This window comes from Fusarium vanettenii, assembly GCF_000151355.1.
Source record: "Fusarium vanettenii 77-13-4 chromosome 12 genomic scaffold NECHAsca_15_chr12_5_0, whole genome shotgun sequence".
Lineage (NCBI taxonomy): Eukaryota > Fungi > Ascomycota > Sordariomycetes > Hypocreales > Nectriaceae > Fusarium > Fusarium vanettenii.
The window spans coordinates 372709-397085 of NW_003315870.1; the positions used below are offsets into that span (position 1 = coordinate 372709).

Consider the following 24377-nt stretch of genomic DNA (forward strand, 5'->3'; position numbering starts at 1 on the left):
TCCTTGTGCCCTCTCAAAGCCGCAACTGTCAGTGGGATCATCTCTTGGTCGTCTTCAGAGTGGAGATCAGCCCCGTTATCCAAGAGAAGAGTGACAACTTCCATATGCCCATTTTCGGCTGCATATGAGAGAGGAGTCCGCTCTTCCTCGTCTTTGGAGTCCACTTCGACATCCTTCTCAAGCAGAAGCTTGACTAGCTCGATATGCCCTCCTGACGCAGTGAGTATGAGAGGCGTTTTTCCAGTTTCGTCTCGGTGCTCTAGGTCGACACCCTGTTCTAAAATCTCCTCAACAACCCAGATATGCCCTTGCTTAAAAGCCCATTCGAGACGGACTTCATTGGAGCCGCTGCTGACACCGGGATAAGAGGAAAATAGTTTTTCACTTGTCAAGCCCTCTTTATCGGCGCCTGTCGAGCCTGCATCTGTCTCTTGAGTTGCCAGAATCTCAACAATATCGTCATGTCCTTCCTCGATAGCCCATGCCAGCGCTTTTCGACCAGTGTCGTCAACGAGATCTGTCGAGGCGTTGTTCTGAAGTAAGAATTCGACAATATCCGTGTGTCCATTGGCCGCTGCCAGGGACAATGCAGTCTGGCCATAATGCCATCCTTTGGCGTCAATATCGGCCCCTGCGTTTAACAAGAGCTCCACCAACGAGATGCTGCCGTCTTTCGCTGCCAAGATTAAGGGTGTCTCGCAACTTGCATCCCTGGTGTTGACATGGGCGCCGGCCTCAATTAGGTGCCTTGCCACGGCTTCATGACCATTGGAAGTGGCCGCCAAAAGGGGAGTTCTACCAAGATTAGGCTCAATGAAGTTGACGTCGGCGCCGTATCTTATGAGCAGCTGCACGGCACCCTCATGTCCTTTCTCAGCAGCCCAGAACAATGGGGTTTGGGAATATTCGTGATCAGTGTCGTTCAAATCCACCCCTTTGTCTAGCTCTTGTTGGAGTTTTGCAACATCACCGGCAGCAGCGGCGACGATATGTGTTGCTTCCCAGGGGTAAGGTTCGTCAGCCATGTTGGGTTGAAGGGCGTGCCCAGGGATAGATGTTATGATGCCAGCAAGAAGAAACGAAGGGATCAAGAATGAACTGAGATAGACAATAGTCGACTGCGGTTACAGTGAAATTAATCTATTCACAAATGGCAAGAAGCAGTAGAACAGGCTTAAATATTCCGAACACTGTGATTGCGAGAAGTTGAGTTTGAGCCGTGCCTGCAACTGTGGGGCCGTTGAGAAATAACGCCGGATGAGAAACGGTACGAATGCCCCTTTTGGGCAGAATTGACGTGGATTTTGAGTTTAAACTTTTCCTCTCAGCTCAGGGGTAGAGACTAAGACCAACTAGGTAGTCGCCGTAGGCATCAAGCCCGTATTCGTCTGCTGTAGTCTGTGCTGGCCAGTACACACTGGTCTCAGTTCTTTTTTTTGGGTCAACTCTATGGATTGTAGTTTAGAACGCGTCCTTATCAGCTCAACCGATGGGTGATATTGTGAGACATTTAGATTGGCATGCTCTCAATGTGCTACTGCTGCCTGCAAACACTACCTAGCACTCCCGATGCCGCCGCCTTCTCTGCCCCCTTTGAGCTTGCCAGCTTCTTCCTAAGCCAGGGAATCTCCTCCTCCGAGTAACGGTACGCGCGAAACAGAGCATTTGACTCTCCCGGAAATATTTTTGCAGTCACTTCATCAGGATATGGGGAAAAGTGCGGGTTGACGTACTCCCAGCAGATATATCCATCCTTGGTGACTTCAAATACTCGTCCAAAGCCACTCTCGCACAGCAAAGTGTTCCCGTTGGCGAGCCTCTGAGCGCTGCCCATGAAGGGAGTAAAGAAGTAGAGCATCTGTGAACGATCCCGATACTCCCAGACAATCTCCTTTGTTGTCCTGTCCACCTCAATGGCACGGGTGTAGGTGATTGACTCGCCGTTGCGAAAGGCGCCGTTGTCAAAGATGAGGATGTTGCCGTTCTCCAGCTCAGTAGCGTTGTGTTGCTGTGCAAGGACTTCTGGTCCGAGTTTCCAGACGATGTTTCCTGTGGATCTCTCTATGATGACAACAGCAGAGACGGACCGCATAGATGCGAGGATGTGCTTTCCATCTCGCATGGGGAGTACCGAGTTGATCAGAGGATAGTGCTCGCGAGTGTAGTGAGGCTGAAGAGGAAACTCATCTCGAGGTAACCGCTCAGATACTTTCCAGTGCCAGAGTAGGTTTCCCTTTTCATCAACCTCATTGATGGTGTCCGCGTAAGTAATACCGTCAATCTCTGTCCCAGGTACTCCACCAACCACCTTGGCTGACTCTTCACGGGAGAGAGCCTCAAGGCTGGTATACAGGATACGACCATCACCATAGTGGTATTGATCATGATGACCCAGTGGATCAGTGAACTGACGGACAACTTTGCCGTCAGGATCCAGCTCGCTCATGATGCCACCACCGTACTTGTTGAAGAAGGGGAAAGGAAATGGGCCTCCATCGCTGGTTGTTTTCTTTAGGGCAGGTCGGAGTGTGTTGACGGCAAGATTTCCGTTGGGGAGAATCCTGGCATGGCGACCGATTCTACCGGGTAGCTTCCATGAATGAACTTCGTTTCCATCGATGTCAACCAGATGGGCAGTGTCGCTGGTCAGGGGACAGAACAGAGTGTAGCCGCCAAAGGAGCGTTGTTTGTCAACGCCGGTGAGACCAACACCTCTCCTTTTGAGCGTGTTTTGCTCCATTTGAGGGACGGAAATGTGGGCGAAGTTGAGTTTAATGGGGGGATGTGTTAGGGTGTAAAGATGTAGCGAATGGGAGAGGTGATTTGTGCAAGCCAAGAAAAAAGGTGTTTTCGTACTCGCTCTTATGGAATTCTTCTGTACTTGTACTCCTTTCAAGAGCCTGCGATTAATTTACTTAAGAGCGTATTTTTTAATGAAGATTCCTTGCGCAATTCAGCTTGCTTGGTAGGTTATCAGTGTCCCGACGGCATCCCGGGGCATACCGCCGGTTTACCGTCGGCATGCCGTCGGCTTGATAAGATCCCGCCGGCACCAACTTCAGGGCGCCAGGATGATAAGGTTGATAAGGCCTTTTCATAGGTGAAGCATGGCCAGCACGCCATTATCGCCGCGATGTCAATTCATGGCTTGATTTGTACACTCGCAATAGCATCTCCAAAACATCCAGTTATAAAGTTGCGAGTAGCCCAGTAAGAAGAAAATGTAGAGCAACAACCAGCGCCCAATCTTTTCAATAGGCGATCTACTCTTTAATACCGCTGAAAATATGTCTTCTGTTTCTGAAAAGGGCAATCCGATGCTGCATCAAACATCAGAGCACGCCGGCATCATTATAGATGAAGCCATCAATGTGCCCGGTTACGATGCCACCCTCAACATTGAACCCGGAGAAACCAGGAGAGCATTGCTCAAGGTTGACTTTGGCATTCTCCCCTTTATCGTCCTCTGCTTTTGCTTTCTTCAGTTTGATCGCACCAACGTCGGCAATGCCTTGACCGACACTCTTCGAGAGGACATCAACATTGACAACTCGGACATCAACTTGGCCCAGACTCTCTTCACCGTGGGTTTCATTGTTACTGAGCTGCCCTTCAACCTGATCAGCAGGTACATGGGCCCAGAGAGGTTTCTTCCGATTACAATGTTCCTGTGGGGCATTGCAACCTGGTCACAGATGTTTCTCAAGAACGCGGCCGGACTTTATGCTGCTCGGTTCTTCGTTGGAGCCCTCGAAGGTGGATATATCCCCGGTTTTGCACTCTACATCTCGAAATACTATACAAACAACGAGCTTGCACTGCGATACTCCATTTTCTGGGCTTCCAACAGTTTCGCGGGTGCTCTCGGTGGGCCCCTATCCATCGGTTTGCTCTCTCTTCGAGGAAGAGGCGGCCTCCAAGGATGGCAGTGGCTGTTCCTCATCGGCAAGTTTACAAAGTCCCCAGTGGTTGTTCCCCTCAATACTAACAACTTACAGAGGGCGTCCTCACTTGTTTCCTCGGAGTTCTAGCTTATCTGTACTTCCCCCACTCTGCGGCCAAACCGAAATCCTTCTTTGGCAGGTCCTTCAACATCTTTACCGAGCGAGAAGCATCGATCCTCGTGACACGAGTCATCCGCAACGATCCTACCAAAGCTCTTCGATACGGAAAGCCAGTGCTGCCTTCCCACATACTCGAAACGTTCATGGATTGGAGATTGTATGGTCATCTCGTGGCCGCCCTGCTCTCCATGGTCATGATCTCACCGATGAACACATATGCCCCGTCCATCATCAAGTCTCTTGGGTTCACTTCCCTCCAGGCCAACGGGCTCAACTCTGTTGGAAGCGTCTGCGCCCTGATATGGTCTGTGTCTCTGGCGTTCAGCAGCGACAAGTTCCGTGAGCGGGGGTTCCACATCGCTGTAGGATATCTTTGGGGTGCAGCTGGCTTGCTCTGGCTGGCATTGGCACCTGACAACGTCAGTAAATGGACGCTTTACGGTAAGAAAGCCCTCTATCTTGACCTAAATCGTAGGTATTGATGCTGTTCTCTGCAGGAGGAGTTGTTTGGACTCAAATGGGCATGGGCTGTGTGCAAGCGATTAGTGCAGCATGGCTCACGACGAAAATGCAAGACTACAAGCGCCCTATCGCCCTGGCAGCTTATGTGATGAGCATCCAGCTTGCCAATTTCCCTGGAAATCAGCTCTTTCGGGCACAAGGTGGGATATCTCCGACCCACAGCGTTTCTGTAACCTCTTCTAACATGTCTAGATGCTCCTCGATACACCCGAGGATTGAGTATCGCTGCTGGGTGCACCATCGCTGCAGCAGTTGTGATCTTGGTCTGGAAGTTGCTTTACCGCTTGTTTGATCATGGCGACGCTGGTGTCGAGGCTGAGTTTCAAGTTGCTCCCGCTGAGGAAACGGGCGGTAAATAGACAATCTTCCTGGGCATGTGAAGTTGGGTGAGAGGATTTGGCACAACGACGTAGATTCGAGAAGCTACCCAACAGCAGGTGTTTTCAAGTCTAGGTGGATCATATTCATAGGTCTTTGATAGCTAGTATAGATATTTTGGGTTAAACAATAGATTGCGTTATGCCTGTACTTCCTGAAGCTTGAGCTGAGTGACGGAACCCTGGTGTCCAATCGGGGCTGAGACTGTCTTGGGAGATCTTAAATCTCTTATCAGTTCGTTAGCGCAAAGTTAACCAGCACATCGGTATCTTAAGGTGCAATCTGCGGCCGCAGGCACTTGGACTAAGAGTTCCTTATCTCCAGCGATCACGTGATCAATGAGCACGACATATCCCTTGAAAGGTCGCCATCGCTCAACTACCATCAACAAGTTCAATACTGCCTCTGTCCCGCTACAACCTGAACATAAGGCGAAATGCCTCCGTTGCGATCTGGCAGAGCCTCAAAGGCATGTGACCTTTGTCGCAAATACAAAACTCGTTGCTATGCCTCGGATGACTCCAAGGGTACTTGCCTTCGATGCAGAACGCTGTGTCAACCGTGCTCCCTGGACTGTCGGAACACTTATAGGCCATCTCGTTCTCCAATTGGGACCCATCGACGGCGGAACTCTGATGAAACTTTGGAAAGCCCACGCCCAACGAGCTCCGTTGATGAAAGGTACATTTGACCACATTTTCAAGAGGTGAACACCAGTCATTGATACCGAGAACTAGACTTGAACGATTGGAGAGGACTGTTGGGGCTCTGGTAGATCGATTAGATTCTCGACTCGATGAACTCAGCGGCACTTCAAACAAGACACAACGCCCAATCAGATCCAGCGAATCCGTTACTGCACCTGATCTTGATCCAGCACCAGTCTTCCTGATCAGGGATGCCGCTACCGATGCTGGTGTACACTCGCCAGAACAGGCCGTTCATCATGTTTTTCAATCCGACGTCATCTCATCAGGACTCATCTCCTTATCAACCGCCCACTCCCTCCTGGAACTGTACGTCTAGGTCGGCTTTCGTATGAGCACCCGCAAGAGCTAATCCAAGAAACTAGGTTTCACTTTCACTACAATCGATGGGTCCGGCTCCCGGAAGATCTGCCAACAGAGACCCTTCTGCTGCAAGTGAAAAAGTCTCCGCTACTACTCTGTAGTATCTTCTTGATCGCAGTCAGGCACACAACGCAAGAACTCGCGGACAAGCTGGCTCCTCGGCTATTCGAAGAAGCAAAACGCCTCGTCGCGTCATCACTGCTGGACGTGCCTCAAACAATCGAGTTCTTTCAGGCCTCTCTTGTGTTGAGTTTATGGTCTACGACTATTGGTCAACTACCATTGAGCATTGATAGCTGGTTGCTGACCGGATATGCTTTGCAGCAAGCCCTGGCAAGTCCGCTTTTCTCAGAGGTCCTCAGACCGGGGTCGTTGTCAGGACCTAGTCGACTGCAGTTCGACTCTTGGTGCTTATGGAATCACCTCTGCGTTGCTCATCTCCAGTAAGCGCCACCACAGCTTCCCTAGAGGCAATTACTAATATTCGAAGATACTGCGTTGGTACTCGCCGACACTCACTATTGAACCAGACTCAGATTGATCGCTGCCTTGAGCTTGTCAAGTTCGATGGGATCACTAATTATGAATCAAGAATGGTAGCTGAAGTTGAACTGTACTGGATCATCTACAACAAGTGTGGTCGTCCTCAAATAGACTTGGAAGACACCAAGCTGGCTCTCCAAAGCTGGCAGCGAGCATGGACAGGTTTATATCGTACGTTTATCTCTGACGAAACTTCGGACTACCTCGCTAACTCACTCGGTCAAGACGGACCTCGCTCTCAGTTCCTCCAGATGGGCTTCCATTTTGCTCATCTTCTCACCTATTACCAATCACTCAAGTCGCCCAAATCCGTCATGCACAATTCTATCCTTGAAGACATGATACGGCATTCCAAAGCCATCATCAATCTAGCTGTTGATAAAGCCGATGAACGTACCCGGCATTTAACAGATCACATATACCACATCGTCACATTCTCGGCCCTCACGCTATGCCGCATCGTCCGCACATACGAGTCGAAGCTACGAGCAGCCAACTTTGACATCTCCAGCATTGATAACCTCATCTTTAATCTTATCAACTGGCTCAAAACCATTGGCCTGCCATGCCATGCTGCCCACATATTGGGTGATATCGTTTCAGCCCAGTTTAAGAAACTTCGACCAAACTTTCAGCCTCTTGCCTTGACAGCAAGTGGCTCCTTAGCCGGAGACAACACTGTCGTTTTCCCGGTCGGAGATATCTCTCTTCCAAGCGATATCTCCTTCTTGTATCCTGACTTCATTGGGTCAGAGATGTTTATCATGGATGGAGACCTAGATGCTTGGCCGCAATGGGGCCAGATTCAGTCAGATACCGACACGTCTATGTAGGAATAGACATAGGTTGCTCTATATACGTTAGCTCGGTTTCGCAATTGGATATAAACTGTTGCCCTTAGAAGTTGTTTGAATTGACCCATACTATTACTACTAAATATTCGTCACCCTAGGCAAAACTCTTGGCTCTCGCCCCAATCCACGCCCAACCATGCCACCCACCCCACGGCCTTCCTCTCGATAACATCTCTGAACCTTTCGAACAACATGACATGGCTAATGGCGATCTTTGGCCGCACACGTTTGCTATGATTCGGAGCCCCCGCATCATCGCTAAACCCTGGCTGAGTCTGCGTCCTTGCCTCCTCGTAGAACTTGGCGTCGAAGATGGCCGGGTTCTCGTCCGCCCGATCCCAATCACCAAATCCATCGAGCAAAAAAATAGACGAGACTGTGGCTTTCCACGGTGCATTGTGTGAGAAGGAGGAACTCGAGGTCATCAGTGCGGGCAGGATAGGAAACGGCTTCCGCTACTGTGAGGTATACGAGTGGTTGCTGGATGATGACTAGTTGTTGATGAAAAGTTCCGCTTGACCTCAATGGCACCAGGACTCAAGAGTAGCTACCCAACTTAATTATTCCTGCCCAATCTGATCCCGGCTCGGCCTGATATTAGCCCGCATTTCCCAGAGGGAGCTCTTTTTATCAAGGGCGTTGGTTCATGGACCTATTAAGCTACCTATGTACCTATAGAACTAATAAGATTCACTGTAGATGTGACGTTGGGACCATAACACGTCCGACAGAGCATAGCAATGTCAGACCTATACTGAGATGGAAAGTTATCAATGATATTGAAAGCTAAAACAAAAAACAGATATTGAAAAGAAATACATGGTATCATCGTCATTTGTCAACAATCGTCTTCTTCCTCATCCCCTCCTTGCCCATCGCACTCCGACCCGCCTCAACAGCCTCCTCCAGCTCAGCTAGGCACGCCGCCTTGTCATAACAGTTTCCGAGATGAATCCGAAAGGTCAATCGTGCTGACATGTTCCTTTGTCCCTGGCTTCTTCTGAACTCGGTCACCATGCGGCCGATGGTGGCTGGGCTCACAACCCTATCGGGGTGGTTCTTGATGTACCAGAACAGCTTCTCATAGATGAGAGAAATGCCGGCAATCATCTTGAGAATGATTGTTGCTGTTTGAGCTGCTGTTAATGGCCCGAAGAAGTTGAGTGCCATGAGGAACTTGGAGCCGAGAATGTCTCCTGCTGAAGCGTCGAAGCAGCCTTGAAGGAAGAGGTTACGGACCTTAGAGTCATGGAGAAGAGGTGTGCAGCTAGGGATGCCCCAAATGGTGTTGATGGTCTTGAGAATTTTGATGAAGGCGCTGTAGATGGCTGTGGCACCTACAAAGGGAATGAAGGGGATTGAAGAGGTACCGACTGCTTTCCAAAAGACGTCCATACCCAGTTTGATTGATTCTGAAAAAAGTTAGATGTAGATTTACAGGGAGGAGTGACTCTGCTTTACCTTTCAATTTCATGTCTGCGGAGTGACACTGTGCTGCCGTCCACAGAAGCTTCAGTCCGTCTTCAAGCAGCATCCCTCTAGTTTCCTTTACCAAGGAATCAACGCCAGTTGTCTCCAAGGGTTCGCCTACAAAACGTTAGCCTGAGCACATGATATAACCGAGCATCGATTCCTACCATCATCTGTCTGCGGCATGCTGAGTCTGATGATAGCGACACGCAACCGCCGTCCAAACTCTCGTTCAAATTGTCCGCGATAGTCCGAGTCGTAATCAGCGATAGCAGCATTCATGGCATCTCTCTCGAGCTGTTCCATGTCGACTGCCTTGCCACGAGTACGCTGGCGTCGGCGCAGCAGTTTGCAGAAGTGGTCATCAACCAAGGTATCAAACTGTGTAAAGACGACGACGACTGGTATGTCGCCGACGTCGGCGTTGAGGAAGAATTCCTTCTCGGCACTTTCGATCGGTCGGTTCGAACGGCAGCTGATGCAGTACCTGGAGCGCGCAGGGGTTAGTAAAAGCGATAAGGATCAAGCATAGGGACTCACCAGATGCAGTGCAGCTGATCTGCGAGGTTGGGTTGCTCCCGGCGGTACTTGATAAACGAATGGATCTCGTCGACACATTTCAAGTCGCCAGCCTCGAAGCCGCCCGAGTCGTGCAGAACGAGGTTCTCATTCTCGCCAGGAAAGGTAATCGGGTGCCAGACCTTTTCCCTCTTCGTCCCGACAGTACGGTGACTGACACCTGTCTGTTCCCTGCTGTCAGTCGCATGCGCGTTTCATGTTGAACTGCTACTCGCCTTTTCCGGGGGCACACCAAACACGGTCGAGCATATCGTCGACTTTCCTACCCCAGCTTTTCCAATGACCAGGATACGAAACTTGTCGCAGCTCTCAGGGAGGTTCGTAAACGTGGGGGCGTCGACGACGATCTTGGAAGTGTCGACGTCCTGACTATAGTCGTCATTCGGCGCGTTCAAGTTGACGGGACTCGCCCTATGACCGTAGTACGAAGTCATGATTTTTCTCTGCTGATTCTGAAAAAAGATTACAGAGTCAAGATTGCAAAGAGGGGAGTTCATGTTCCCCTCTTTCTTAAGCGCCAGCCTGATTTACACAGACGTGGGAGGGAGCCAGCCACAGCTGCAGCTGAAGGCGTCTAGAACCAATAGCGAGGTCTAGGGGTGGCTCATTTTCAACCTCAGCTGCGGGATGGGGGAGATTATGGCCTAGAATCCAAGGCAAGGGACTAATCAGGCTCTAGCTGAAACTCAAGGGAGGGCATGGCTCAGCGTTGATTGTCTGCAGGGTGCCGATCAGCCGTTCCAGCCACAGTAGGTTGTGCGTGAGGCGCATTTTTTTTTGGTGGTTGTGCACAGCCATCAACTTTTGAACTATTGATGCAGGCTGTCCCCGAGGCATTTGCCGACATGCATTATGTCGATACGTATCGAACGAAGGCAGAAATGAACAAGCTTATCTATATACATGAAGAAAGAGTACATTGTGCCTGTCACAACTCTTTGTGGCTCAGCTCAGTCCAAGAACCTGCACAAAAGACAATCTTAATTCTGGCTTAGCTTACATACAGACCCTGGCCTGTGAGAAAAAGGCAACCCTTGTCGCACATTTGCCTTCTGCTGAGAGCCTGATGTCTAACGCGGGCGGTGAGGTATCCACCATGTTCAGCTTCAATTCACATTTCTCCAGCTCTTTCCCAATACACTGTTTACCAGGTTTTCACTCCTCAGGTTGACAGGCTAGGCCTTTCATTATGAATGCATGGACAACTGAGACAGCCCTTGAGGGCCCAAGGCCGGCTACACTCCCAAAGCCGCAGAAAACCACTTTCACAGCTGAAGGAAAGTCCCTGTCACACCATGACTACACGGTCGGCTGGGTGTGCGCTCTGCCCCTTGAGCTTGGTGCAGCAACAGCAATGCTCGATGAAGAGCATGGCATACTACCTGTCGGACCTGGAGATAGGAACACCTACACGTTCGGCAGGATAGGACACCACAACGTCGTCATGGTATGTCTCCCCAGTTATGGCACTGCCAAGGCTGCCGCCGTGGCCAGCCACATGCTCCGGAGCTTTCCAAACATCCAGTCCGGACTCATGGTCGGCATTGGGGGCGGTGTTCCAACTAGTGATGCAGATATACGGCTCGGCGATGTCGTCGTTGGCGATTCAGTTGTGCAGTACGATCTCGGAAAGACGGTGAAAGGCGGCAAGTTCGAGCGGACAGGTGGCTCAGGCAAGTCGCCGCCAGAAAACCTCAAAATTGCCGTCCAAAGTCTACGTGAACGACACAATTTGCGACGAGGACGAATCTTTGATATTGTTTCCGAGATGCTAAAGCGTCATCCATCTGTACGAAAAAGGTACGCTCGCCCTATTGAGGGGCAGGACCAGCTCTTTGACGCTGCCTACGACCATGTCGAAGAACCAAACGATGGAAACGTCGTACAATGTGGCCGCTGCGACATCTCCTGGCTTTTCCCCAGGCCGCCTCGATTTGAAAGACGCTGTAAAGTTCACTACGGCAAGATCGCTTCAGGCAATCAGGTCATAAAACACGGGAAGACTCGAGACCGCTTGGCCCGGGAACTTGGTGCGGTGTGCTTCGAAATGGAGGCGGCCGGTCTAGTTGACGCCAACTTCCCTTGCCTCGTTGTCCGTGGCATCAGCGACTACGCAGACTCTCACAAGAACAATCGGTGGCAGGGGTCTGCAGCTGCTGCGGCTGCCGCCTATGCGAAGGAGCTCCTGGCCAATCTACCGGCCGCTATGCCTAAAAATGTATTGTCTATGGGGCTAGGAACAAGCCCTATTGAGCCAGAGGCCTCGCTGAAATGCTCCGATGGTATTGAAACAGCTCAAAGCCAATTAAGCAGTGCTGTGGAGACTTTGGAGCGCCTGGGAAGCATTATCCAGATATCTACCAAGGTACTAGTCAATTCAACTGTCTCGCACTTCGAAGCTGACATTCGCAGGATATGAAAACCGCGTCAAGAAGTTTCCGCCATGGCGCGACTCGCATGGCGTTGAGGATGAGAAGAGCAGAACGACTGTTTTTTCGAATCCATCGTCCTATTCACAGTAGAGCAGGACTCGAGCGAAGGAAACGCCTTGCATACTCAGAAACATTGACGGATTCCTCTATCGTCTCGGATCTCGCTCTCAGTCTCCAAAAACTAAATTGTGGTGCCCAATTTGAAGCCGAGGACGACCGACCAGTGTCAAAGAGAGCATTTGAATTCAAGCTCGAGGTATCAGCACCCTCACTAACAAACAATTCGTTTTTATCATCAGGCCTTCTACCAAGGGTAGAGCCAATCCAAGGCTCGTCATCCGTCGATTCAGCGGCGGTTGTGCCCACGGACCCAGTTGAACATCATCTAGTTCATCAAAGTGAGAATGACATGGAAGGCATTATTGGAGATGATTATTCAGCAGGCCCCTGTGTGTCCACAGCGAGCCTGACATCCAGCTTTTTCGTCTTTGTCAGGGAAGAAGGTCACACTTACGATCACATGGCTTCTAGAGAGTACATGCTGCCAAATGATGACTCCTGGACATACGCAGAAGAAGTGTTCCATTTTGTACTGCATGGCATCCTCGGTGGGAAGCCTCTTCTCGGCTCTGTCGAGAATTTTGAGGGTCGCGTGTTAGACGTTGGCACGGGCATCGGATGGTGGGCGATCGACAGTAAGTCTGGACTTTCATTTTGACAAGAGAATCGCCCCCAAGTCCTGCTCACTATTAATCATGGTATTTAGTGGCGGATGGTAATCCTCGTGCAGATGTGATAGGGATCGACTTGAGTCCCATCCAGCCTGTCTACGTACCAGTCAATTGCAGATTTATCATCGATGATTTTACAACATCATACAATCTAGTCTTTGCTTGTTCTGATTACTACCCTAACGTTATTCACTGCCGCAATATGGCCATGGCTATCTATGACTGGACAAGATTTATTCCGTGGATCAAGAGGTACGGAGTAGTTTCTGATACTTGTTTGCCTCCGGCACCACAAGTCAGATGAACTTTGTTCCATCATTCCACACTTACGGAGGTAATTGCTGACAATTTTGCGTGGTGTGACAGGGAGTTGGAACCCGGGGGCTTGGCAGAGTTTCAGGAGCTACTCTGGTGCCCATGTATCCAAGACGATGGTATCATCAAGCCTTACACAGGTCCCCTAGCAGAATTCTTCCAGACACTAGCTCAGGCATTCGGTGCTGTCGGGATCAGTCTTGATGCACCGCGATATCTAAGGACCGGGCTGGAGCTATCTGATTTTCAGGATGTGTCTCAGCAAGACTTTCTCATCCCTCTGGGGAAGTGGTCAAACGACCCCAAACTCAAAGACATGGGGGCCCTTTTCTACTTTTTTCTGCTGGTGGCAATCGAGCCTTTATCGAGCCGGGTCCTTCGCCGTGGGCTCAACTATAGCCCAAGTGAGGCTAAACAGTGGGCTGAGCGGTTCAAGAAAACGCTGAAAGAGTCGCTTCAAGAGCATGTTTTCTTCCAGTTCATTGTTGTTCACGGCCGGAAGTACAGAGCTATACAGTAAAGGATATTCCAGTGTTCAGAATAGCGATCACTATGACGGGTATGGAGTTCACAGTGTCGTGTAACCAGCCCAACGATATCCCCTCTTGTATTACATATGTGGCATTTGTTCTCTCTCACACTGTACGAAGGGTTTGTATCCCCCAAGCGAACATAGTTTCACAACCTCCCAGGGGATGCTATAAGCCCGTTTTGGAGACGCCAATTCAAGTCACACATATGTAATGTTTAAGCATTAAACCCCTTTCAGACATCCGTGAGGCTTTCATATCTTATTTCTTATGCTTATTCGCCATCTTTGTGGCTCATCTTCTAACCCATAAATTCATTACCCTACACCTGTCAACATCACGAGCCTGTCTGGCCGCTGAACATCCCATCACCTCTCAAAGGATCAGCTTTGTAAGAAGCTTGCCCTGGTTTCCACCGCTAAACAGCCTCATCCACACCTCAGGCTGCTGCTCTATGGGAGCCTCCACCACAGTCTCCGAGTTGTGCAGCTTAATACGTCCATCCGCAGCAGCACCAATGAGCTCTCCGAGAATGGCGGGCACCTTATCCATGTAATCCAACATAATAAAACCTCGGATAGTGATTCTCATGGAGATGAGCTCAAACCAGTTCTTCAGTGCCATTGGCTCATCAGAGTTGTAGCTGCTAACCGCGCCACATACAGCGATTGTGCCGTGTCGCTTGATACGCGTCAACATGACGTCGAGCACGTGTCCACCGACGTTGTCAAAGTAAACGTCAACTTCATCAGGGGTGGCAGCCTTGAGGTCTTCAAGGAAGGTTGGGCTCTTATAGTTGATGCACTCGTGCGCGCCGAGCTCCTCCTTAACCCAGGCGCACTTCTCATCTGAGCCGGCGATGCCAATGACGCGCTTGGCGCCGAGGATCTTGACGGCAATTTGGATGGCCATGGATCCTGTGGCGCCGGCTGCGGCTGAGATGACAATCGTGTGCTCTGGCTTGGCCTCTCCAGCCATGTACAAGCCAGTATAGGCGGCGATTCCGGATGCACCAAAGGCACCCAGATAATGTGTAAGGGGCAGGTTGCCCGGAAGAGGCGAGAGAGCCTGTGAATTGGCTGCGTCTAGGATAACATACTCGCTCCATGTACCAAGGTGAAAGTCCATGACGAGATCACCAGCCTTGAAAGTCGGCGAAGCAGACTCAACGACCTCAGCGATGATACCAGATCGCATAGGCGAGCCAACAGGCACAGTAGGCACGTAGAATCGCTCAGGTGCCACGGTGCTCTGGATAAAGTTCCTCAAACCAGTGTCATTGGAGAAATACTGGACTTTGCAGAGGATCTGGCCATCTTGCAGGGGAGGAAGGGTGACGGTCTGGAGCTTGAAGGTTGCATCGTCACCCTCAAGGACGGGAGCCCCTGTGGGCTTCGAGGCGAGGACCCATTGTTTGGTAGTGTATGTCTTGGAAGAGGCCATGATGATGATCTTTTTTTTGGTGCTGAGGGGATTGGTGGAGATGTTGCATCCTCCAGATTTGTTCGTTTGCTTTCAGGTACTTATAGAAAGACGCGGCAGGGAGTGCAGGGTGGTATCCAATCCCTCGTCTGGACTAGACTATATCTGTATCCCCTCCGTTGGCCTGTGCAAGCCTTGGTTTAACCAGGCGAATTGTTTGGGTATTCCGAGTCTGGTTTGCAGCTCGCAAGTCGGCGAACTTGAGGATCGGCAGTGTGGGCTAGCAGGGAACCCCTGGTGAACCTGGTTCATGCAGGAGGAGCCTGGCAGATGTGACGTGACATGAATTGCAGAGAGAACCCGACCAGCCGGTAATGACGGCCAACATGTGACGGGGATAGCACGGGAAGGATTTCAAAGAAACATTCCCAACAGCAAGGTCGTAAACTCTATAAACCTCCGAGGTCCAGATGACTCGCATCAAACTCAATCAACGACAATTGACAAACAGGCTGCTATTTCGCCCCTCCCAATGCATTAACCAGTAGCTCCGGCACTGTTCCCCTAGTTCCTGCATCGGCCTCACCAACCATTGTCGTGCAAGATCGGCAATCCCAGGGGACGAAACATGGAAGCCTCGACAAGAAACACCCGACATTTTGGAGCACTTGCCCCGTTCCCGTTACCACTGGTGTCCATTAGCCTCGGCACGAATCATTGTCCAAGTGGGTATTCTTCATACGCGAACCAGTCACTCCTTGAGACTAAGGGACGGGCCCTAGAAGCGGGCCGTTAGACGAGTAATCTCCCTCAGCAAGCTTTTGAGCCTTGAAGAAACCGTCGAACATCTCCCGTAACCTTATCATGCCCGTTATAGCCCATCTCCCGATGCAATATCGTTGATCTTAAACGTTGCGAGCAGACGTTGTCAACTCATCAAGAACATGCTGAAACCTGGCCCCAGCATCTTTACGGCCCCTTCTCCGGCCGCTTGGTTCATCCCAACGGGGAACATCCCTCCCCAACGTAACCCCCATAGTGGATCCTTCACCAGGAACAGCCGTTTCACGAACCCCGTAAGCAATAACTTGGCCTCGCCACGGTAGAGCCACAGTCTAGCAAATTTTCCAATGCGTCTTCCATGCATCCCGACGACATTTGCCGTCGAGCCCGAGCCTTTGGGTTATGATCGGCAAAAGGCAGGAGTTCAAGTTTGTGATATAAGGAAAGCAATGCGGACCTTTTCGCGTGCCGCGCGAGTTTTTCGTTTTGTAGGAGGTTGATTATTTGTTTCCTTTGTTTGCCATGTCGACGACGCTTGAGATTCCGACTACGCCGCAGATTTATTACCCGATTCTGGGGTACGTCAAGGCTGAGCTCATCATCAATTGCATCATTGTCTTTATCGTGCTATGTGTTGTTTCTCTGAGAGTTGTTGGTCGGCTCATGGGGCCTGGCATTGGCTGGGATGATGCCTTTGTCATTTTTGCAACGGTTTGTTCAACTCTTGGCTTGGTGTTGCTTTCATGCTAACAAAGAGGTAGCCTTTGGGCGTAGCAATGTTATGTTGTCAAGGAGTTTGTGAGTGTTGCCATGGTGTGGAGAAAGAGGTGATGCTGACGGTATGCAGTTGCTCCAGTGGGAAACGGCTACAACTTGGCCAAATACCCAGAACGTGAGTGTCTCGATACATGACGCGTATGCGTCTGATGGATGATGAACTGACTCTAATGTTCTCCAAGTCGCCGCCAACATCCCCTTCATCCTCAAGGTACAACCAATTGATCTCCCCCCCTGACATCACCTGCTAACATCGCCAGTTAACATTCAGCATGCAAATCGTCTACGTCACACTCCTCGCCTCAGTCAAGTCAAGCATGCTCTGCTTCTTCATCCGTGTCTTCCCCACGTCCTTTATGCAAAAGGCATCTCGAGTCGCTCTCGTCTTTGTGTTTATGTGGATGGTTTCCTACCTCGCCTCATGCATCTTCCTCTGCAACCCAGTCTCGGCACAGTGGACTGGTCAGGGGAAATGCGGCGCATACATTCCCATGATTCAGTCGTTGATTGCTACTAATGCTATTGGCGACTTGGTCATTATGGCTATGCCGATGCATAGCATCTGGAACTTGCAGACGCGTCGGGCGGACAAGATTGGTATCACCTCTTGTTTCGCTCTTGGTTTGGCGTAAGTCTCTACCACTTATACCCTTCCCCATCATCATGGCTAACACTTCCAACAGCTGCGTCGTATGCGCCGTCTTTCGACTCATCTACATCTCGACCGTCGATCTCAACAGCAACGTAACGGGAACCATGCCTACAACCATCTTCCTCTTCATCCTCGAACCAAACCTAGCCATCCTCTGCGTCAGCATCCCCATGCTTCGACCGTTCTACGCCAAATACAAGAAGCGCATGGGAGGGTCTCGACTGGCCGAGTACTCGGACGAGAGAAGCACAGGATTCAAGGACCAAAGCAGGACTGGGGGTAGCAAGTCGGGCACTGTTGTTAGGGACCCCAATCTCTCACAGTGGGAGATGGAAGACTACAGGCCTGCAGAGGGTATCCAACGCGATTATGCTGTCAATGGGTTCCCTGATGAGGCTGGCTCTGAGAAGAACTTGACTGCTTCTTCACACGGCCGAAACGACGAGATCAAGGTTGAGACAAGGTGGACAGTTACCCATCACTAGACAGTATGTCTTTGTTCAGTTTATATAGCTAAATCACCAAAGTGAGCCAAGATTTCCCGATGATGGCTGACACCAGCGACCGCAACCTATTGTGATCATATTCACAAAATATATCTTCGCCAACATCTACCAAGGAGTCTGGGCTAAGCTGGAATGCGCTGAAGATGGAGGACCAATAACTCGGGGCTATGTATCAAGCCTCGTGCGAATCCCTTGCTTTGGGTCCATCAAGCGGCTGCAGGCTTCTGCATCCACACGACCTTTTGCAAGAAATAGTCATGGTTCTGCTTCGACTTGATCTCCCGCCTGCAACGCTCATCAAACATATCAACCTCCCTCTGCGACCAGCCCAGAAAGTTGGCCATAAACACCAACGTGCCCTCGATGTCATATAGGATGGCAGCCTGGAAGTATTGGCCAGCCTCCCTGAACTTTGGATCCTTTGGCCATCCTCCAATGAGGAGCTAGAGTCGTTAGTTGGATCATCTCGGTCAAGATTTACCATCCATCATCCTTGATCTCTTCTTCAATATCAATGACACCGGCTTCTTTCATGCCCCCAGTCTGCATTTTATCCTCGAAGATGGAAAGGACCTCTGTAGCCTTCACCCTCCTTCAAAGCAAATTTGCCCCATTGACGCATGGCCGTTGTAGGACGACAGATCCATCGTCACTGCAGATATCCGCGGAGACCTCGTGTCTTTCGATCCAACCACCTGGCTTGAGGCATCTATAAGGTTGCTTATAAAGGGCAGGTCAGTCGGCGACGCTCCCAACTAAAATACGCATATGCACGAAGTTGAGCGAGTTTTCTTGGCACGTCCACTCCTAGGCACAATCATCGATTTGATCGATTGATTAGCTTTAATGGTCGAAGACTCACATCAAGATTTTACAATTCTAGGTTTAGGGGAGTCCAACTAGGTTGAATGGTGGAGATGTCGGTTCCTATGACTTTTGTGCTGGGGAACTCATCCGCAAACTCGCTATGACAAAGCCAGCTTGGTACCTTACTATCCCGGCTTATCTCCAAGAACTTACATTGCCCGAATACATGCTCTTTCATCTCGATTAGTTTCCTCCAAGTGCCAAGGCCAGTCAAAGGTCAATACCTGTTCTTATTCTAATGTCCACTGCCGTCTACAGTGCATGGCGCCCGAGTCCTTGTATCTACGCATCGTGAGCCGAGAGGGACGAACCTGTACAACCCTTTTCAACGATACTTTGTGAAGTTTCCCTCCATAAATGAGTGTCATGACGTGGTAGCTAAGCCACTGTGGGCTAAGAGTCTATGCTTCGCATCTATATAGTCACTTGATATCCAAAGCTGTATTCGACTAATCGCCATTCGAGACCCTGTTCTTGTATAAATTTCCGCACTACAAGTCCATTTTAGTGACTCTTACCAATATTGAGTATTTTCACGCTCAATACTGCATCTCCTCTCATTTAGGATACTATATCCAAGAATCGTCGAGACCAAAGAGGCGGTAGAGTTTGCGTTGTCGCCTCGCACCAAGCCATTATCTACCTCGTCTCGTTCAGACTCCTGCTGTTGCTCCATTTTAGCTTTGCTGGTCATCACATCGTTCTTTAGAGTCTACAAACTGCGCCCAATTCGCACCCCGTAAAACTCCAGTGGTGACTTCTGCCAGCGACGGGGATGGCGGGGCGTCAATGTCGGGTATCTCAGCCAATTTTGTCGTGACATATTTGGCAGATATCCAGGCGATATTAGAAAAGATTAGAAAAAGATGTTTCTGACAAGGTATTTCGACGTATTCTTCGAGGGGGGGTATCATGCCATCCATTACCGATAGGCCTGGGGTTATGATCCTATCGATCGAACCTGGTCAGGCTATAGTTCCCGCATCACACCACCCAGGGGTTGGCAGCGCTATACATACCGACGACTATTGCTGTCCTACCATTGGTCTATCGCACTTCCTAGGGTTAGTGTTTTACTACGCTGGGCCTATTCGAATTGCTTATTTACGAAAGCGATTATACTTGGCTTCTCCAGCAGACGCCTGATTGAGGCAGATTTTCTAACCGTCTTAGATTATTTCTCCGAAAGCTCGGGATAACCGACATCGGTTTCTAGTACTCCATAGATTCCATACTAATTGGTTTTTGGCTCTCACTGTTAGTTGCCCTGAGTCCAATCGCCCTGCCTAGGTTTCACCTACTGGTTGCCATTGCATCTTGAAGTGTAGTCACTAAATCGTAACAGGTGACGGTGTGGTTGATCAAAACAGCCGCTGGCGACGCCGATACCGACGTCTTGGATAGGATAGCAACGAGGAATTTGAGGTTAGCTTAGAGTTTTGTTAGAGAAGTCAACCTCTTGTCGTCACCTGTCGACATCGGCCACTTGTCATATTTTTTCGGAAGAACAGTGTGTTTAGCCACCCATGGGCGGAAAATTCTATGAAGGGTTTGGACGAGAGTCAGCTTGTGCTTTGGTAACCACGACTAAAGAGAGTGCTGGTGCAGGCGATTTCTTCTTGTTCGTCATACTTAACTGCAGGGTGGTTTAGAACGCAACGAAGGCTATGAAGAACTGTTGTTACCACACAACGAGGGGAGTGACGACAAGGTTAGCAACTCATCTACAACCATTCCCGCCAACTCCGAGGTTAAATCGTGGCATGAGCATGTGAAATTAATAATGCAAACTTTGTCGGGAATAGGTGTCCGGGGAGCGGCTCCTGCAACGAGCTCCGAGAGCAGAAGCCGGGTTCCTTCGTTGACAGCGCCACTAGGCCCACTGCCCCGGACTGCTGCATGCATAGTTCATGCAACCAATTAATTGTATATGGATGATAATCTTGAAGTATTTTGACACGCAAAATCAGCAGTCTTTCCAGCAAGAATGAAAAATGCCTGACCGCCGGTTTTTATCACGAAGTTCCATCCCTCAGATCGAGACCATCCTCGCTTACGGCCATACATCACCGCCCAGTCCCCACCAAAGGATCCATTGCTAACTCATTTCATCATTGTTGACAACCCTGATCCATCACATACTAAACCATCCACCACTCACGCGACGCGTTTGCCCCTGCTCGCTTGACTCGTGTACCGTTTGAAGACCAACTCAGCAACGGGAACTGTAACATCGCGCTGGAGGTTCGGCAACCGAGGGTGATTGATCATTTTGCAATGCTTTCGGCCTGATTGGGCTCCGGGGAGTTCTAATCGCGAGAATTTCCGGGATCCTAATAAATACCTACTTTCGGATCGACCCTGTTGGTCGCATCCTGAACTTGCTTTTTTCAAGACATGGCCCAAAGTCTGTTCAACTGGGAAACTCTAGTGCGTGTAATAGCCTCGTTTTAGGAAGCACTTCTCTTCATTGAATTAAACAATTCCTATCACCGGCAAGATGAGTGCAACGGCGACAACCGTCAATCTTGACGTGCTCAGACAGCGCTCTGACGTCAGCACAGAGCCCAAGAAACTGTCGGGCCTGGGCCTCTACTCGCGTTTCGCCTTTGCTGGTGCCGTTTGCTGCTCCGTTACTCATGGAGGCCTCACGCCTGTTGATGTGTAAGTTGAAGACCAACATTTCACATACTCGAGAAGATGACGTTTAAGACCTCAGCCATCAGCTTCGAGACAACAAAGAACCATACTAGACTGACAACTAACATGACACAGCGTCAAGACACGCATCCAGCTTGACCCAGCCACCTATAACCGCGGCATGATTGGCGGCTTCCGTCAGGTCATCCAGACTGAAGGTGCTGGTGCTCTATTAACTGGCATTGGCCCCACATTGGCCGGCTACTTCTTGCAGGGCGGCTTGAAGTTCGGAGGCTATGAGTTCTTTAAGCAACAATCCATCAACGTGATCGGCTACGACAACGCTAGGAACAACCGTATCGCCGTGTATTGCGTCTCTGGCGCAGCCGCTGAGTTCTTTGCCGATATTGCCCTCTGCCCTCTAGAGGCCACGCGTATCCGGCTGGTGTCAGACCCCGGGTTTGCTAATGGTCTTGTGCCGGGCTTCACAAAGATTGCTCGCCAGGAAGGCCTCGCTGCTTTCTACTCTGGCTTTGGTCCCATTCTCTTTAAGCAGTACGTACCGCCAACCTTTCCCCTCTGGCCTTGACTCATAGAGTTTAGGGTCCCGTATACGATGACCAAGTTCGTCTTTTACGAGAAAGTTTCCGAGTTCGCATACAGCAACTTCTTCGACAAGGCCAAGACAAGCGACGGCATGCAAACTGCCATCAACCTTGGTTCTGGTCTGATTGCTGGTTTCGCGGCCGCCATCGTCTCGCAGCCAGCCGACACCATGCTCTCCAAGATTAACAAGACTAAGGGTCTTCCAGGTGAGAGCAACACTAGCAGGTTGATCAAGATCGGCAGGGAACTGGGCCTGCGTGGTTCCTTTAGCGGAATTGGTGCCCGTCTCTTCATGGTTGGCGCCATGTCGGCCGGCCAGTTTGCCATTTACGGTGAGTATCGCTCTGTCGGGGAGATTGCTATTGATGTTTGCTAACATGACTCTTTTAGGCGACCTCAAGAAGGCCATGGGAGCTGTAAGTCATAGCCTGAGTACAAAGTGAAGACCTGGAGCTGACGTTTTATTAGACTGGAGGTGTAGAGATTGCGAAATAGACGTGTTGAACTTAGAACATGTGAATTGATGTACTAGAATAGAGATTAGAGAATAGAAACCTTTAAGGGGTCTTTTTATAATCAAAGTCAAATTTCCAAACCGAGAATATATTATCTACTATTAGTCAGTTGTAATCAAGTACGTGCACTATCTATCCTATAGGTCCTATCGCTCAAAGGAAGGCAGAGCCGGTCACAAATACTTCGAAGTAGACGTCACCCCCGAAGCAGCAGGCAGCGACATTATCGAGACCGCAAAGTCTCAGTTCTCCAACTCCAAAGACAAGCTCTCTATCTATCTCGTGCCATCAGAAGCCCACAAGTCAGTGTTGCCCATGGTTGGCTCGCTAGCAGAGTAGAGTCGAGTTGATGTCGACACGTTAATTCATCCGAGGTATAGGTATACCACTCCCTTCAGACAATCAACTATTTTGATTACAATTACGTCCTCTCTATTATCTAGTTGATAGTCAGCTATTTCAGCTGTACGCTCATCTATATACAATGCCAAGACGTTCTGGACACGACTTGAGGTGCCGGTGCCACACTTTTCGGACCCCGAGGATGTGCGAGTTCCGAGCATATGGCCGCACTTCAAATTACGAATCTTCTTACTCCGTACTAGCCTGCGTATAATTTCCCCTCGTAGTGACGTGTTAAAAGCTTAAATGAACTTTCCTTCGTTTCCCTGTTATATCTACGTTGTTTTCCACTGATCTTCCTCAGGTCTGCAGCACCATCTAGGCCTTTCTCCACCCTCTTCAACAACATTTTTGAGAAACACACTCAAAAGATCTCAGTATGCCGACATTTCTTGTCGTAGGCGCAACAGGACAACAAGGCGGCGGTGTTGTGGAAGCCCTCCTCGCATCGGACCGTCCCGATCTAACCATCCGAGCGCTGACACGAAACCCATCGTCATCAGCCGCCCAGGCCTTGGCGCGTCGCGGCGTGCAGCCAGTCAAGGGTGACCTTCTTGATCGACAAAGCATCTCGAAGGCGCTTGAGGGCGTCGACGCTGCGTATCTTGTGACTGACTTTCGGGGCCCGGAGGATGTGGAGGGAGAGCTCAAACAGGGGAGGCAATTTGTGGACGTCGCGAAAGAGGCTGGTAAGGACTCCTACAAGCTCTGAGTGGTATGCTTACATACAGAATAGGCGTCAAACATCTAGTCTTCTCGTCCGTGGCAGGCGCCGACATCTCCCAGCCTGTAGAACATTTCTACAGCAAATACAAGATCGAAGAGTACATTAGAGAATCAGGCCTTAGCTGGGCTGTTATCCGACCGGTGGGCTTCATGGATGTAGTCCCTCCTCCAGGTGTCGGTCGGTTCTTCTTTCTCAGTGCCATGGCCTCCCTCATGGGCAACACCAAGCAGAGATACGTAGCCTGCAAGGACATTGGCAAGGCGAATGCTGTCGCTCTCCTGGACCCAGAAAGATTCAATGGCAAGGTCGTGACAATTGCCGGTCAGGTCGCTGATGTGGACGAGCTTCAGACTGCTTTGGAGAAGGGCGAGGGCACGAAGGGGTGGGGGAGGATCTGGTTGCCTCGGTGGGTGATTATTCGACTGACGCCACATCATTACCGGCAAATGTTTGATGTGAGTTTGCATGGGTCAAAGGGTCTGTGTTTGGATGCTAATTCTGGACAGTGGCTGTACTATGACAACTGCCAACCGGGAAGTGTAGAGGAAACAAGGGAGTTGATCCCTGATTTGTTGTCGATCGAGGACTGGGCAAGGGAGCAGAAGAACCAGCGAACTAAGAGCGAATAATGGAGTTCCACAAGTTATGTAATCAGAAGGATGGATTCTATTTCCGAACTCCCCTCTACATCGTAGATCCTCACGTTGTGGAGCAAGATCCGGCGCATGACTGGTCCTTTATACCTAAGAACGGAGATTCTATGCTCTGAAGGCCTATAAAGAGTTATTAGTTTGATCTTTCAGGACTCATGTTAAGAAAATAGCTTAGATTTAAGTACTTACAACTTAGATCATACTTGATGAGAACGGGAAAGCTGGCGAAGTTAATAGGTAAGAGAACACTCGTATCTTCACAAGTAAGAGTATGGGAGGCAACCTCATTTTAATAGAATTTGTTTTTAAGCCAATGGAACATCCTAGACCCCCAAAAAT

At 50.0% G+C, this 24377-nt stretch overlaps 9 protein-coding genes across 9 annotated transcripts; 6 read left to right on the forward strand and 3 right to left on the reverse strand.

The window, feature by feature from the left end:
• Window positions 1–1534: 1534 nt before the first annotated feature.
• Window positions 1535–2740, reverse strand: NECHADRAFT_54109 (uncharacterized protein; the record flags this gene model as incomplete). The annotated part of the gene is made up of 1 exon (XM_003047383.1): window positions 1535–2740. One exon carries the CDS (start codon window positions 2738–2740, stop codon window positions 1535–1537), a length of 1206 nt encoding a protein of 401 aa, XP_003047429.1.
• A 577-nt stretch (window positions 2741–3317) lies between these two features.
• NECHADRAFT_54014 (uncharacterized protein) lies at window positions 3318–4945 on the forward strand (the record flags this gene model as incomplete). Its single annotated transcript, XM_003047199.1, has 4 exons — window positions 3318–3965; window positions 4001–4505; window positions 4562–4726; window positions 4779–4945. 4 exons carry the CDS (start codon window positions 3318–3320, stop codon window positions 4943–4945), a joined length of 1485 nt encoding a protein of 494 aa, XP_003047245.1.
• Window positions 4946–8262: 3317 nt separating this feature from the next.
• Window positions 8263–9914, reverse strand: NECHADRAFT_87709 (uncharacterized protein; the record flags this gene model as incomplete). Its single annotated transcript, XM_003047384.1, has 5 exons — window positions 8263–8843; window positions 8893–9018; window positions 9069–9388; window positions 9442–9644; window positions 9747–9914. The coding sequence occupies 5 exons, from the start codon at window positions 9912–9914 to the stop codon at window positions 8263–8265; spliced, it is 1398 nt and encodes a 465-aa protein (XP_003047430.1).
• An 863-nt stretch (window positions 9915–10777) lies between these two features.
• NECHADRAFT_16735 (uncharacterized protein) lies at window positions 10778–11683 on the forward strand (the record flags this gene model as incomplete). Its single annotated transcript, XM_003047200.1, has 1 exon — window positions 10778–11683. A coding segment is annotated over one exon (906 nt), but the record flags the coding sequence as incomplete, so codon positions are not given.
• A 632-nt stretch (window positions 11684–12315) lies between these two features.
• Window positions 12316–13406, forward strand: NECHADRAFT_6315 (uncharacterized protein; the record flags this gene model as incomplete). Its single annotated transcript, XM_003047201.1, has 3 exons — window positions 12316–12607; window positions 12679–12895; window positions 13010–13406. Coding segments are annotated over 3 exons (906 nt in total), but the record flags the coding sequence as incomplete, so codon positions are not given.
• Window positions 13407–13863: 457 nt separating this feature from the next.
• NECHADRAFT_53805 (uncharacterized protein) lies at window positions 13864–14931 on the reverse strand (the record flags this gene model as incomplete). The annotated part of the gene is made up of 1 exon (XM_003047385.1): window positions 13864–14931. One exon carries the CDS (start codon window positions 14929–14931, stop codon window positions 13864–13866), a length of 1068 nt encoding a protein of 355 aa, XP_003047431.1.
• Window positions 14932–16215: 1284 nt separating this feature from the next.
• Window positions 16216–17607, forward strand: NECHADRAFT_54189 (uncharacterized protein; the record flags this gene model as incomplete). The annotated part of the gene is made up of 6 exons (XM_003047202.1): window positions 16216–16404; window positions 16455–16491; window positions 16541–16585; window positions 16653–16681; window positions 16731–17098; window positions 17154–17607. The coding sequence occupies 6 exons, from the start codon at window positions 16216–16218 to the stop codon at window positions 17605–17607; spliced, it is 1122 nt and encodes a 373-aa protein (XP_003047248.1).
• A 3293-nt stretch (window positions 17608–20900) lies between these two features.
• NECHADRAFT_105693 (uncharacterized protein) lies at window positions 20901–22236 on the forward strand (the record flags this gene model as incomplete). Its single annotated transcript, XM_003047203.1, has 5 exons — window positions 20901–21159; window positions 21271–21690; window positions 21739–22073; window positions 22132–22157; window positions 22210–22236. The coding sequence occupies exons 1-5, from the start codon at window positions 20996–20998 to the stop codon at window positions 22234–22236; spliced, it is 972 nt and encodes a 323-aa protein (XP_003047249.1). The 5' UTR covers window positions 20901–20995.
• Window positions 22237–23037: 801 nt separating this feature from the next.
• On the forward strand, window positions 23038–24014 carry NECHADRAFT_87714 (uncharacterized protein; the record flags this gene model as incomplete). The annotated part of the gene is made up of 3 exons (XM_003047204.1): window positions 23038–23347; window positions 23395–23840; window positions 23892–24014. The coding sequence occupies 3 exons, from the start codon at window positions 23038–23040 to the stop codon at window positions 24012–24014; spliced, it is 879 nt and encodes a 292-aa protein (XP_003047250.1).
• Window positions 24015–24377: the final 363 nt, after the last annotated feature.